General features: G+C 46.3%; 1 protein-coding gene across 2 annotated transcripts in view; it reads left to right on the top strand.

The window, feature by feature from the left end:
* IP6K2 (inositol hexakisphosphate kinase 2) overlaps positions 1-13,037 on the top strand; it is a 34,215-nt gene extending 21,178 nt beyond the window's left edge. Inside the window, exons 2-6 of one of the 2 annotated variants that reach the window (XM_012771207.2) lie at positions 4,662-4,982; positions 6,879-7,101; positions 8,603-8,778; positions 11,625-11,800; positions 12,264-13,037. In XM_012771207.2, the coding sequence (XP_012626661.1) occupies positions 4,781-4,982; positions 6,879-7,101; positions 8,603-8,778; positions 11,625-11,800; positions 12,264-12,764 (1,278 nt within the window). In that variant the 5' untranslated portion in view covers positions 4,662-4,780 and the 3' untranslated portion in view covers positions 12,765-13,037. Of the gene's footprint in view, positions 1-4,661; positions 4,983-5,809; positions 6,608-6,878; positions 7,102-8,602; positions 8,779-11,624; positions 11,801-12,263 lie in introns of those variants that run through there. The other variant, XM_012771211.2, reaches the window with a different exon arrangement.
* Positions 13,038-13,582: the final 545 nt, after the last annotated feature.

The following is a 13,582-nucleotide window of genomic DNA, read 5'->3' as shown; positions in this document are numbered from 1 at the left end:
AGCCTATAAGGGACTGTAACCAGTGCTAGAGTGCAGTAGCCTCATCACAACTCTACTTCCTAGCAACTTCAAATATAAGAAATATGTTGAACAGTGAAGGCATACTGATGTTCATATTAAGAGATGGAATATAGTTGAAAAAAAGGATCACAAAGGACTTAATTTATTATGTAGAATGCACTGACATTTTGTTTCTCTCTGGTTTTTTGGTTGTTGTTGTTGTTGTTGCTGTTGTTTTTTGTTTCTAAGACAGAGTCTGGCTCTGTTGCCCCAGCTAGAGTACAGTGGTATCATCACAGCTCACTGCAGCTTCAAACTCCTGGGCTCAAGCGATCATCTTGCCTCAGTCTCCCGAGTAGCTGGGAATATAGACGCACCACCACACCTGAGTAATTTTTCTATTTTTAGTAGACATAGGGTCTCACTATTGCTCAGGTTGGTCTCGAACTCCTGACCTCAAGTGATCTTCCTGCCTTAGCCTCCCAGAGTGTTAGGATTATAGGCATGAGCCACCATGCCTGGCCTTACTATGTTTTATTAAAAAAGAAAAAAGCTATTGGTCATCACTCACTAATTTGCTTATACAACCTGTAACATAGAGATCTACTTCAAGCCTCTCTTCTCAATTTTACAGACCAGAAAACTAGAATCCAAAGAGAGCCAGGGACTTAGAGTCTTCTCTAATACATAATTTCTCCAAGCAATTGAGTGGAAGAACTGGTACTAGAATGGGGCTGCACCTCACCACATGCCAATTATTTGTCTCCTTAATTCTCCCTCACATTTTAGAGTTTCTTCTCTTAACTGACTTGGCTCAGGCAAGAATGAGCCTTATTTTTCCTACCCCTGTACCGAAAAAGATGATGATTCTCTCAGGAGCAGCATCCTCCTGGGTTAGAGTGGAGGGAGGGTGGCAAGGTGCCACATCATGCCCAGCAGCTAATGAACACTCTGGTGACCTGGGAGAAGGAGGTAGAGACCCTTACTGGACCTTTTAGCTTCCAACTGCAGCCATGAGCCACACCCTAGTGAGATGCCATGAAAGACTGTTTTTGTCTGTTTCATTTTATTTTACTTATTTGTTTATTTTGAGACAGGGATTTGCTCTTTTTCCTGGGCTAGAGTGTAGTGGCCTTATCATATCATAGCTTACTACAACCTCAAACTCTTGGGCTCAAGCCATCCTCCTGCCTCAGCCTAGCTAATTTTTTTTTCTTTTTTGTAGAGATGGGGTCTAACTATGTTGCCAGGCTGGTCTGGAAGCTGGCCTCAAGCATCCTCCTACCTCAGCCTCCCAGAGTACCTGGATTGTTTTTGTTTTTTAAAAAATTTTCATCAGAAGTGGGGATGGGTGGCCCATCGCAGTGGCTGACGCCTGTAATCCTAGCACTCTGGGAGGCCTAAGTGGGAGGATTGCTTGAGCTCAGGAGTTTGAGACCAACCTGAGCAAGAGTGAGACCCCTTCTCTACTAAAAATAAAAAAAAAAATAGCTAGCTGGTCATGGTGGTGCATGCCTGTAGTTCCAGCTACATGGGAGGCTGAGGCAAGAGAATAGCTTGAGAGAAGGAGTTTGGTGTTGCTGTGAGCTGGGCTGATGCCATGGCACTCTATCTGGACAACAGAGCCAGAGACTCTGTCTCAAAACAAAACAACAACAACAACAACAAAAAGAGGTGGGGAGGGGTAAGAGAGATAATGTGGAGAGAGAATTTTATACTTAACTGAGTACATTTAAGGAATCCTGAGCAGAATGGGAAAGGGGTTTGCATCGTTGTTAGCAATGCTCTGATAGCAAAAGCAGTTTTATACCTTTAAGAAAGCTTTGGGCCGGGCGCTGTGGCTCACGCCTGTAATCCTAGCTCTTGGGAGGCCGAGGCGGGCGGATTGCTCAAGGTCAGGAGTTCAAAAAAACCAGCCTGAGCAAGAGCGAGACCCCGTCTCTACTATAAATAGAAAGAAATCAATTGGCCAACTGATATATATAAAAAATTAGCCGGGCATGGTGGCACATGCCTGTAGTCCCAGCTACCAGGGAGGCTGAGGCAGAAGGATCGCTCGAGCCCAGGAGTTTGAGGTTGCTGTGAGCTAGGCTGATGCCACGGCACTCACTCTAGCCTGGGCAACAAAGCGAGACTCTGTCTCAAAAAAAAAAAAAAAAAAAAAAAAAAGAAAGCTTTGGATTGTGTTTCTAAAGCCTAGCCCATGAAACGCATCTTGTGCTTTCACAATTTAATAATTATGGCATCTGTGCTGTGCTTTGGTACTGGTAGGTGTAGGCTGACCATGCATCAATAGCTTTCCTTTGCTATTGCTCTTACTCAAGTGGTCTTTTCAGTAGACTAATGTGAATTAATCTGTATAGACCTAGAGAAAGGGCTTGTGTGGCCAGGCATCTCAGAGCTCCATCTTCTGGGGAGAGTATAGAATGGCTAGTTACCAGGAGCTGGTGCAGTGGCTCATGGCTGTAATCCTAGCACTTTGGGAAGCCAAGGTGGGAGGGAGGATCTGTTGAAGCCAGGAATTCAACACCAGACTGGGCAACATAGCAAGACCCTGTCTCTACAAAACAATAAGAAAAATAAGCTGGGAGTTGTGGCATGCGCCCTGTAGTCCCAGCTACTTGGCAGGCTGAGGCAGGAGGATTGCTTGAGTCCAGGCATTCGAGGCTGTGGTAAGCTATGATTGCACCACTGTACTCCAGCCTAGACAACAGAGCAAGACCCTGTCTCTTAAAAAAAAAATGTAGAATGGCTAGAATGTACTCATATTTACAGTCCCATTGCCTGTATTGAGTTTCTGGACTCTTCTCAGTACATAGCCTCCTGTTGGCTTTTGTGGTGATGTGAAGATAGTGCCAGGCAATTAGGGCCTTAGGTTCTCTACTCTTTGCATATAGGAAAGTTTATTGATTCCTATTCCTTAAGTCCAATTGAGGCCCACAGTCAGGTTCTCTCTGAAAGGAAGAGATTACACCAGTTTAAACTCTTTAAAAGAGGCTACTTTATAAATAGAAAATACAAATATGTGGTGAAAACACTTTCATGGGAAAAGCTAAATGATCCATATGCATAGTAAGAATGCTGTACCAAGTCAGAAGTGCCAGAGACTGTGGGCTCTAGAGGTAGATGTGTGGGGCATCCAATATTCTGAGGTTCACTTGGGAGCCGTGGCTTATCGTCCCTGGCCCTGAATAAGTTTCCTAACCTCCCCTAATTGACTTCATTGTTTGTAACATGGAGAGTAGTATCTACTTCATAGAAAGTATCATGAGGACCAAAAGAAGTTCCTGGCCGGGCGAGGTGGCTCACGCCTATAATCCTAGCACTCTGGGAGGCCAAGGCAGGAGGATCGCTGGAGGTCAGGAGTTCGAGACCAGCCTGAGCAAGAGCGAGACCCCGTCTCTACTAAAAAATAGAAAGATATTAGCTGGACAACTAAAATTATGTAGAAAATATTAGTTGGGCATGGTGCACATGCCTGTAGTCCCAGCTACTTGGGAGGCTGAGGCAGGATGATCACTTGAGCCCAGGAGTTTGAGGTTGCTGTGAGCTAGGCTGACGCCATGACACTCACTCTGGCCTGGGCAACAAAGCAAGACTCTGTCTCAAAAAAAAGAAAAAAAAATTCCTGTAAGGGGCCTGGCACATAATAGGTGCTTTACCCACATTAGAGGTTAGAGGACACATCTCCAGAGATGCATCCTCACTACCACCATCTCAGTTGGAGTCACGGGAACTAAAGGAGTTCCCAGTAAGATCCCTGTACAGATACTGAATGTAGCTCAAGACCTGTAAGTAGTTTTAGTAGAGACTGTGTAGTCTGTAAATTGGACAAAACAGAAAAATAGCTTGACGTGCCCTGAAATGATTAACAGGGTGCATACACAGGTGTGCTTTGCTAATTATGCATCTAGTGTGTGGCTAGTTTCTAAGGTCCTGGACCTGGGAGGGGATGAGAGCCCTGATTGCCCCTGAAGCACAACTTTGATTTAAAGGTGTGCCCCAGCTTTTGGCGATCAGGATAGAACTGATAAAAATAGTAGGTGACCTAGAACACTGTGTATCTTTTTAAACGGAGTTAGCCAGCCTCAATCAGTTGTTTTTAGATACAGCCGTTAATCATTAAAGCTGGGCCCAAGCTCCATTGCTAATAAGGTTAATGGGGCTTGTCTTTGGCCTTGGGCAGGGGCGGTGTTTGTCACCAGCCTGGACAAGTAAATCTTACTAGATTATGCGTAAGCAGGTTTTCCCTGTATTTAAATGCACTTTATAATTAATGGAAAGACTTGGGCATCATTCACCTTAAGCTTGACAATCTTATTAGAAAATGATAAAATTTAATCCAAGTATTAGGTTTGAAATTGTGATTTCACCTCGTCCAGCATCGTGTTTTGCCTGCTGTAGTGGCTTCCTAATGCAGAGGTGGGGGTGCTGGCCCATTCGGTTCCCCTGGATCCCTTTCCCTGCCAGTCTGCATCCGGCCCTGCCCCTGAGCTCAGAGTATTTGTCTTTCTGCGGGAGGAGGCGGGGCCTGGGTGGGCGGAGCCCTGCGAGAACTCGGGCTGTTTGTCTTTCTGCTGGACGAGAGGGCAAGCAGCTCTGAGTCGGTTCCCACGGGGCTTCCAACCCTCATGTTATCATTGTGTTTGCTTCCGGCATAGAGTACTGGCCTGAACAAGCCAAGAAGCCGAGACCAGTCAGACGCAGGGACAGAAAACAGGACGCACTGGCCGCTGGACTCTGCCACCGCCCCCTTCTCCCTGCCGTCTGCGCCCGGAGGATGAGCCCAGCCTTCAGGGCCATGGACATGGAGCCCCGCGCCAAGGGTGTCCTGCTGGAGCCCTTTGTCCACCAGGTCGGGGGCCACTCGTGCGTGCTCCGCTTCAATGAGACAACCCTGTGCAAGCCCCTGGTCCCGAGGGAACATCAGTTCTACGAGACCCTCCCAGCCGAGATGCGCAAATTTACTCCCCAGTACAAAGGTGAGCCCCCAGCAGAAGGAGGGGTCTCCAGCACCTCGCTAGGAGATGTGAGGGATCTTGGCTATGGAAGGCCCTGGCAGCCATCCCTGGAGCCCTCGCCCCCTCCCACTCTGTGCTTTCCCTCCTCCTCCTCCTCTTGGCCCTCAGCCCAGCACCTCCCCCTCAGTTTTCAAGCCTTGGTAAGATTGCTTGATTTTTTTGTTTTGTTTGGTTGGATTTGAATTTATTTTTGGTGGAGGTGTAGTTGTATTTTATGTTCAGGTATCTCTTGATCACAGTAACCCATAGTCCCCCATGGGGGGACTGTGGGGGAAGACTTTACCCAGACTACTTGCCACCTGCTTTTTGTCCTCCAGGAAACCAGAAGCCCTGGTGATTAGGTAGGCTGGGAGCAGGGTTGAGTCAGATGGAATGCAGGAGTGGGAGGCCTGTGCTGATTATGATTAGCTGAAGCCCTTTGCTATTACGGAATGTCCCCAAAATTGCTATGTGAAGGCAACCCTTTGATTCTCATATGGTGACTTTTCTCTCTTTTTATAATTTTTTTGGAGGGACATCAGCAACCACCAGCTTGGTGTGGTCTTTCCTGGGGAGGGAGGAATCTTTTGTAAATCAAAGAACCCATTAAAGAAATTAATTTTAAATGTGCATTGCCTGGTTATACAAAAGACTGGAGGACAATTTAGGTTCTTGTGGGACTGCTGAAACATTGTTTTTAAAGATAGAATGTACTGGGTGCCTCTCTCTGTACTCTGAATATGCATGTATGTGGTGGGGGTGGGGAAGTTGGGGGCCCTCACTTGGTCCTTCTCTGTTGTTTTTTCCAGGACAAAGCCAAAGGCCCCTTGTTAGCTGGCTGCCCCTGCCCCCTTTTGTCCCCTGGTCCTTTAGCCCGGGGCCACAGGGAAGTGGGGTCCCTGAATTCCCCACCCTGGCTCCTTTCCATCCAGAGCTGGGGGCCATCTCAGAAGTGTCGTCTCTCTCTGAGCACGCATTCCCCTGCAGCAAGCGAGCGGGCAGGCAGAAGGACTGAGCAGATTGAGTGATCCTGGGGCAGAGAGGCCTGGGAGGAAAGGTGTTCAGCCAGTCGTTTGTAAGGCGCTCGTCGGCACCTGCTGAAACGTTCCCACCTGACAGCCCCCTTCTCAAAGACTGTCTAATTACACATGGCAGGTTCTAGAGACTCGAGGGGGAGAGCTGCTTTCAAGGCTGCCATGTGTCTGTGCTCCCTGCCCAACCCTATCTGCCTTGTGTTCATTTTGTTATTTTGTGACATGAGACTGTAAAGACAAATAAAAATATTTCAGAAGGACAAAATACTTGGGGTGCCCACCTGTGTGGGGTGTCACGGAAAGCCTTTGCTTGGGTGTCTGTTGTGCTGTGTGGTTTGTTTTGTTTGCCCCTTTATTTTGTTCTGCTTACCCAGTCTTCCCATACCCTTGGATGCATTTTACCCTCAGGCAAACCCTGTGTTCAGGCTTTGCTTTAAAGCAAGCCTTGAGGCTGTCAGAGTTTCTGTTTAGGGCATTAAAACTTCCCACAAGAAATAAAGAGCAATGTTTTAAGTCTCTTAGGATTAGAAGAGTTAACACAAAAATTAATAAACACTTTCAATGATGGAAAAATGTGTCTTGTAATTCTTTGGCTCTTGCCTTGTTGAGTGCATTAGAGAGGAAGACTCTCGGCTGTGTTTGCTCCCTAATTGCTTGTCTTGTATGGTGTCATCTTTTCTAGCTGTTTTGATATTTGTTAAGTTTGCAGATGAGTGTGGGGCCTCTGGCATCATAGAGACTAAGGAACAGGGTAAGAAAAAAACAAATGTTATAATCATGTTATTTGGAACGCATCTTCCTGTGGAATTAAAAATCCTTTCTGCTCCTCACCCCCCTCTTCCAGGTGTAGTATCTGTACGCTTTGAAGAAGATGAAGACAGGAACTTGTGTTTAATAGCATATCCACTAAAAGGGGACCATGGAACTGTGGACATTGTAGATAATTCAGACTGTGAGCCAAAAAGTAAGCTCCTAAGGTGGGCAAACAAAAAACATCACGGCCTAGAAACAGAAAAGACTCCCAAGGACTGGGTGCGTCAGCACCGGAAAGAGGAGAAGTTGAAGAAGTGAGTATAATAGACTGCTGGGAGGTGTTGGGGGTTTTGATTATGTCCCAGTTCCCTGGAACTAAGGACTCATGATGGGTTTAGTAGGTGCCTTGTCATTCAGTGGCCAGTTCCCCACATGCCCAACTTCTTTTGAATTTACTCTGGGTTAGATTATGCCATTTTGGGTAAATAGTTTTAATGGCTGCTATAAACAAGATTCATTCTTTCCATAACTGCTCTGTGTCAGGCCCTATCGTGTGTCCTGGGGATATAGCAGTGACCATGACAGGAGCTTACCCTTTCACTGTGGGTTGCTCATCAATGGGGACAAAATGTGATCACTGATATTGGACATCCCCAAAACCCCAGGGTCCATCTACACAGGGCCTTCCAAGTCCTGCACTTTGGCAGAGCTTATGAAAATACAAGTTATATAAATTAAAGTATGTGATAGCATAGGTAAGTAGGTCGACCTATTCCCTCAGAATTTCAGTTCATATTTTCCCAGTCTCCAGCATTTTAAGTCAGGGGAACCTGAATGTATCAGAGACCAGGAGAATGGTACTAACTAGAGGAGGACAGTGAAGGCTGCTTACCTGCAGGGGCCAGGGAGCAGAGACGGATCTTGCATCTTAGGTTCTCCTTGATGTAGAAAACAGTGGTGGGCTGGCCCCTTGATTTCCTTTTTTTATTTTTATTTTTTTAATTTTAGTGTATTATGGGGGTACAAGTGTTAAGGTTATATATATTGCCCATGCCCCCCTCCCCCCTCGAGTAAGAGCTTCAAGTGTGTCCATCCCCCAAACATCGCACCTCCCACTCATTATGTTTGTATATACCCCATCCCCTCTCCCCCAACACCCCATAAATGATACTCCTATATGTCCACTTAGGTGTTGATCCGTTAATACCAATTTGCTGGTGAGTACATGTGGTGCTGGTTTTTCCATTCTAGAGAGACTTCATTTAGTAGAATGGGTTCCAGCTCTATCCAGGAATATACAAGAGGTGCTATATCACTGTTGTTTCTTAAAGCTGAGTAGTACTCCATGGCATACATATACATTTTATTAATCCACTCATGAATTGATGGGCACTTGGGTTGTTTCCACAGCTTTGCAATTCTAAATTATGCTGCTATAAACATTCGAGTGCAGGTGTCTTTTTCATAAAGTGACTTTTGATCTTTTGGGTAGATGCCCAGTAGTGGAATTGCTGGATCAAATGGTAGATCTACTTGTATCGCTTTGAGGTATCTCCATATTGCTTTCCACAGAGGTTGAACTAGTTTGCAGTCTCAGATTTCCTTTTTTTAAATGAACTTTCTTGAGGTATAATATACTTTGGATAAAATGCACCCATATGAAGTCTTCAGTGAGTTTTGGCAGATGTGTGCACTGAAACACCACTGCATCAAGATATCAGACTTTTCCATTACTCCAGAAAGTTATTTCCTGCCTCTTTGGCCCTGAATTTTGATAAGACATAATTGATTTATTGGGTCCTTGTCTCTTTATAGCCATAAGTTAGAAGAAGAATTTGAGTGGCTAAAGAAATCTGAAGTCTTATACTACAGTGTAGAGAAAAAGGGTAATATAAGTTCCCAACTTAAACACTATAACCCTTGGAGCATGAAGTGTCACCAGCAACAGTTGCAGAGAATGAAGGAGAATGCAAAGCATCGGAACCAGTACAGTATCCTTTGTTCCTGGGTCTCTCTGCCTTGGGGAAAGGGGATGAGAAGTGAGGAAGGCACTTGGAGCTCGGAGAGAGTGCTTTGGTTTTTATACTAAGGTTGTGCTAGGACACCCTGTGTGATAACTGGGCAAATATTGCCTCCCTCAGGGCTAGGGACTAGATTGGGAGTGTGCTTGTGGGGAGTGGGAGGTATTTGGTCTCTGGAGGTGAGGGGTGCCTCATGAAGGGGCCAACTTGCATCAGGTGGGCTGGGTAACCTAGAGGAAAAGGGCAAGGGGCTAGTCCCTGTTTTCACACACCTTCAGAAGCCAAATGGTGCTTATCTGCCAAGGGCTGTGAGGAGTTGGGGGCTAAGTGAGGAGACTTTCTTTTCAGCCCTGGCTCACCAGACTGGCACGTGAGCTGTGCATAAGGAAAGCACTGGGGTCTGTCCTTTTATTTATTTTTAATTTGTATTAGGGAAAACATGTTAAAATAGAATAATACATTGAACCCCTAAGTACCTGTCACCCAGGTTTAGTAAGAATCCTTCAGAGATAATATAGTACATGTCCGTTGGGAAGCACAGTGTTTGGTTGTCTTCTCTTTTGGGTTGTCATTGTCTTTGGTCCATTTTTTCATTAGGTGATTAGGCAAAACTTTTTGGTAAAGGGCCAAATAGTAAGTATTTTAGGTTTTGTGGGCCAGAGTCTTATTCTGCCATTATAGCATAAAAACTGCCATAGACAATACTGTACATGAGTAAATGTGGTTGTGTTTAAAAACTTTTTGGTGGCCGGGTGTGGTGGCTCACGCCTGTATCCTAGCACTCTGGGAGGCCAACGTGGGCGGATTGCTCGAGGTCAGGAGTTCAAAACCACCCTGAGCGAGACCTCGTCTCTACTAAAAATAGAAAGAAATTAATTGACCAACTAAAAATATATATACAAAAAATTAGCCGGGCATGGTGGTGCATGCCTGTAGTCCCAGCTACTTGGGAGGCTGAGGCAGGAGGATCGCTTGAGCCCAGGAGTTTGAGGTTGCTGTGAGCTAGGCTGACAGCCACGGCACTCTAGCCTGGGCAACAGAGTGAGACTCTGTCTCAAAAAAAAAACTCTGTCTCAAAAAAAAAAAAAAAGAGATAAATATATATATATATTATGATGCATGAAGATTAACTGTGTACGCCTGTAGTCCCAGCTACTCAAGGGGCTGAGGCAGGAGGATCACTTGAGCCCAGGAGTTTGAGGTTGCTGTGAGCTAGGTTGACAGCCACAGTACTCTAGCCTGGGCAACAGAGTGAGACTCTGTCTCAAAAAAAAAGAGAGATAAAAAAAAATATATATATATATATCTCAAAAAAAAAGGAGATAAATATATATATATTTTATAATGCATGAAGATTAACTGAAATTCAATTTCAATGAGTGTAAATAAAAAGTTTTTAAACACAGCCACATATATTCATGTACAGTATTATCTATGGCTGTTTTTATGCTGTAATGGCAGAGAGAGACTCTGGCCCACAAAACCTAAAATATTTACTATTTGGCCCTTTACCAAAAAGTTTTTTTTTGTTGTTGTTGTTTTTTTTGAGACACAGTCTCACTTTGTTGCCCAGGCTAGAGTGAGTGCTGTGGCGTCAGCCTAGCTCACAGCAACCTTAAACTCCTGGGCTCAAGTGATCATCCTGCCTCAGCCCCTCGAGTAGCTGGGACTACAGGCTTACACCCACCATGCCTGGCTAATTTTTTATATATATATTTTTAGTTGTCCAATTAATTTCTTTCTATTTTTAGTAGAGACGGGGTCTCACTCTTGCTCAGGCAGGTCTCGAACTCCTAACCTTGAGCAATCCACCCGCCTCGGCCTCCGAGAATGCTAGGATTATAGGCGTGAGCCACTGCGCCCGGCCTATTTTTTTTATTGCTTAAAAATGTAAAAATGATTCTTAGCTTACAGGCTGTACAACAGTGAGCTGCTGGCCAGTTTAGCAATTCCTGCTCAGGGGAAGCACTGGTTCCTTTTAATGGGAAATGATGAGACAACCGAACAATCTGCGCGTTAGGGACTCTCATTACTTCTGGTCATTGTTTCTAGACCTTTTCAGTGCACACTGCTAGGAAACAGACATTTATTTATTTTTGAGAATGAGTCTCACTCTGTCATCTGGGCTGGAATGCAGTGGCGTGATCAAAGCTCATTGCAACCTTCAATGCCTGGGCTTAAATGATCCTCCCGCCTCAGCCTCCTGAATAGTTGACACTACAGGTGTGCACTACCTCACCTGGCTAATTTTAAAATTTTTTGTAGAGACCGGGTCTTTATATATTGCCCAGGCTGTTCTTGAACTCCTAGCCTCAGGCAGTCCTCCTGCCTCAGCCTCCCAAAGTGTTGGAATTATAGGCATGAGCCACTGCACCTGACCAATAGACATTTATTTTTAAAGAAAAAAGTATTTTCATGAGTTATACTGATATTTCCAATTCACATTTAAGGCTGTAGGATTTACTGAACTTACTTGATGTTCAATTTGTAATTGAAGACTTTCTGTTGTTGGACACTGGTCCTACACCTAGCTGAATTCAGGAAATGGTATGTGTGTCTGCTGCACAGGGAGAGCCTGAGCCTATGTTGAATCCAAATGTAGGCTGCTGTCATGTCAGTTCCCTGACAAGAAGTAAGGTGCCATTTAGCTCTCTAGTCAGCCCTGGGCTCCCTGTGGGGGAGATGGGCAGGACTAATGGAGTCTGCTGTGGATTTGGGCTTCTCTGGGTCACTATATCCAGGCACTGTGCCCTGGGAGTGCCAAAGCCCCATGCAATAGCACTTCTTCTTTAGGAGTATTGTCCTTAACCACTCAGAATTTATCTTATTGGAGAACCTGACTTCCCGCTATGAGGTGCCTTGTGTCCTTGACCTCAAGATGGGCACACGTCAACATGGTGACGATGCTTCAGAGGAGAAGGCAGCCAACCAGATCCGAAAATGTCAGCAGAGCACATCTGCAGTCATTGGCGTGCGTGTGTGTGGTATGCAGGTGAGGAGTGTGCTAGTACTTACCAAGGGCTGACTAGGGCACCCATTGTCTGCCACTTCCCTGCCTGGACAGTTTTATTTGCTCAAAAGATTCCAAGTTTGACCCTACATGAGTCTGTTGCTTTCTGGTTACAAAGATGGCATGCATGCCTAGGTGATCCCCTCTGAGGTTGGCCGGGGTGGCTGAGTTCAGAGACTGTGGATAGGAGTGGGGAGGAAGGCAAGAGGGTTAGGTCCTCTCCACTGACCCAGATGATGAGCAGGGGGCTGGGGCCCAATTACCAAACCCAGGTTAGATGGCTGCATCCCAGGTAGAGACTGAACACAGAGGACAGCGGCTCATTTATAACTGGTGTACTTGACAAGTTAAAGGATCTGATCTGGGCTGTTTCATTGTACCTTCCCCTGTGGTCCAGGCTTTGAGATGGCCCTTAGCTCCTGACTTGCTTGTCTCTCTCCCACAGGTTTACCAGGCAGGCAGTGGACAGCTAATGTTCATGAACAAGTACCATGGGCGGAAGCTGTCAGTGCAGGGCTTCAAAGAAGCACTTTTCCAGTTTTTCCACAATGGACGGTACCTGCGCCGTGAACTCCTGAGCCCTGTGCTCAAGAAGCTGGCTGAGCTGAAGGCGGTGTTAGAGCGACAGGAGTCCTACCGCTTCTACTCAAGCTCCCTGCTGGTCATCTATGATGGCAAGGAGCGGCCCGAAGTGGCCCTGGACTCAGATGCTGAGGACTTGGAGGACCTGTCAGAGGAGTCAGCAGATGAGTCTGCTGGTGCCTACGCCTACAAGCCAGTTGGCGCCAGCTCAGTAGATGTGCGCATGATCGACTTTGCACACACCACCTGCAGGCTGTATGGCGAGGACACCGTGGTGCATGAGGGCCAGGATGCTGGCTATATCTTTGGGCTTCAGAGTCTGATAGACATTGTCACAGAGATAAGCGAGGAGAGTGGGGAATGAGCTTATTGGCTGCTCCAGTATCTGAGAGACTCTCTGTGTCCCAGGCACAGCTGTGCTGCGTCGGGAAGGAGGCCAGTATGGCCAGGTGGTGGCCCCTGCAGCCTGGAGCTGATGTGTAGTGGCCTGTGTGAGCTCCAGCCTGAGCCAGCCCCAGCTGTGCTTGGAGTCTTTATTTATTTTAACTATTTCTTCAACATTCCATGTTTGATGATGCAAATACCTCTTTCTTCCCTGAGTGTATATGTTCTAATACAAATCTTTTTGTTTATTGTACACAGTGCTGATGTCATTCTTTCCAGGGGCAGACAGCCCCCTTCCCAACCTACAGAAGCCTCACTACATGCTGTGACCTCCTCCCTGGCCCAGCAATATTCTGGCCACTGCTCCCACCCCATGGATCAATCCTAAAATCACCATAGCCTCTTAGCTTGGTCCTCAGTCCCCCAACCTAGTACCCTGAGATTACCCAAAAAGGACCCCCCCAACACACACATATACCTTAACCCAGTCCTTCTGGGGTCTATACTGGCCAAGGTCTTTCTATGGCCCTGTGCAGCTTAATCCAAAGTCGGGCAGTGGGTGCTCCAAATTTTGGGTCCAGCTTTTGATCCCTCTTGTGCCCCTAGCAGCAGCTAGTTCACTGGACATCGTGATGTCAGATATCCTGGAGCCAGTACTAGGGTCTCAGGTAGCTGCTAGGCTCAGGTTCATTGGCAGCCCTGGGCTCTGTGGTAAAGGGGCCCAGGTGGTAGAGGGCTGAATGAGGAGTGTTCTGGTAGGGTAGTCCTCTTAGACACCTCAAAACACCACCTGTCACC

This window comes from Microcebus murinus, chromosome 1 (genome assembly GCF_040939455.1).
Source record: "Microcebus murinus isolate Inina chromosome 1, M.murinus_Inina_mat1.0, whole genome shotgun sequence".
NCBI classification, from domain to species: Eukaryota; Metazoa; Chordata; class Mammalia; order Primates; family Cheirogaleidae; genus Microcebus; species Microcebus murinus.
This window is presented reverse-complemented; position numbering and strand designations above follow the sequence as displayed.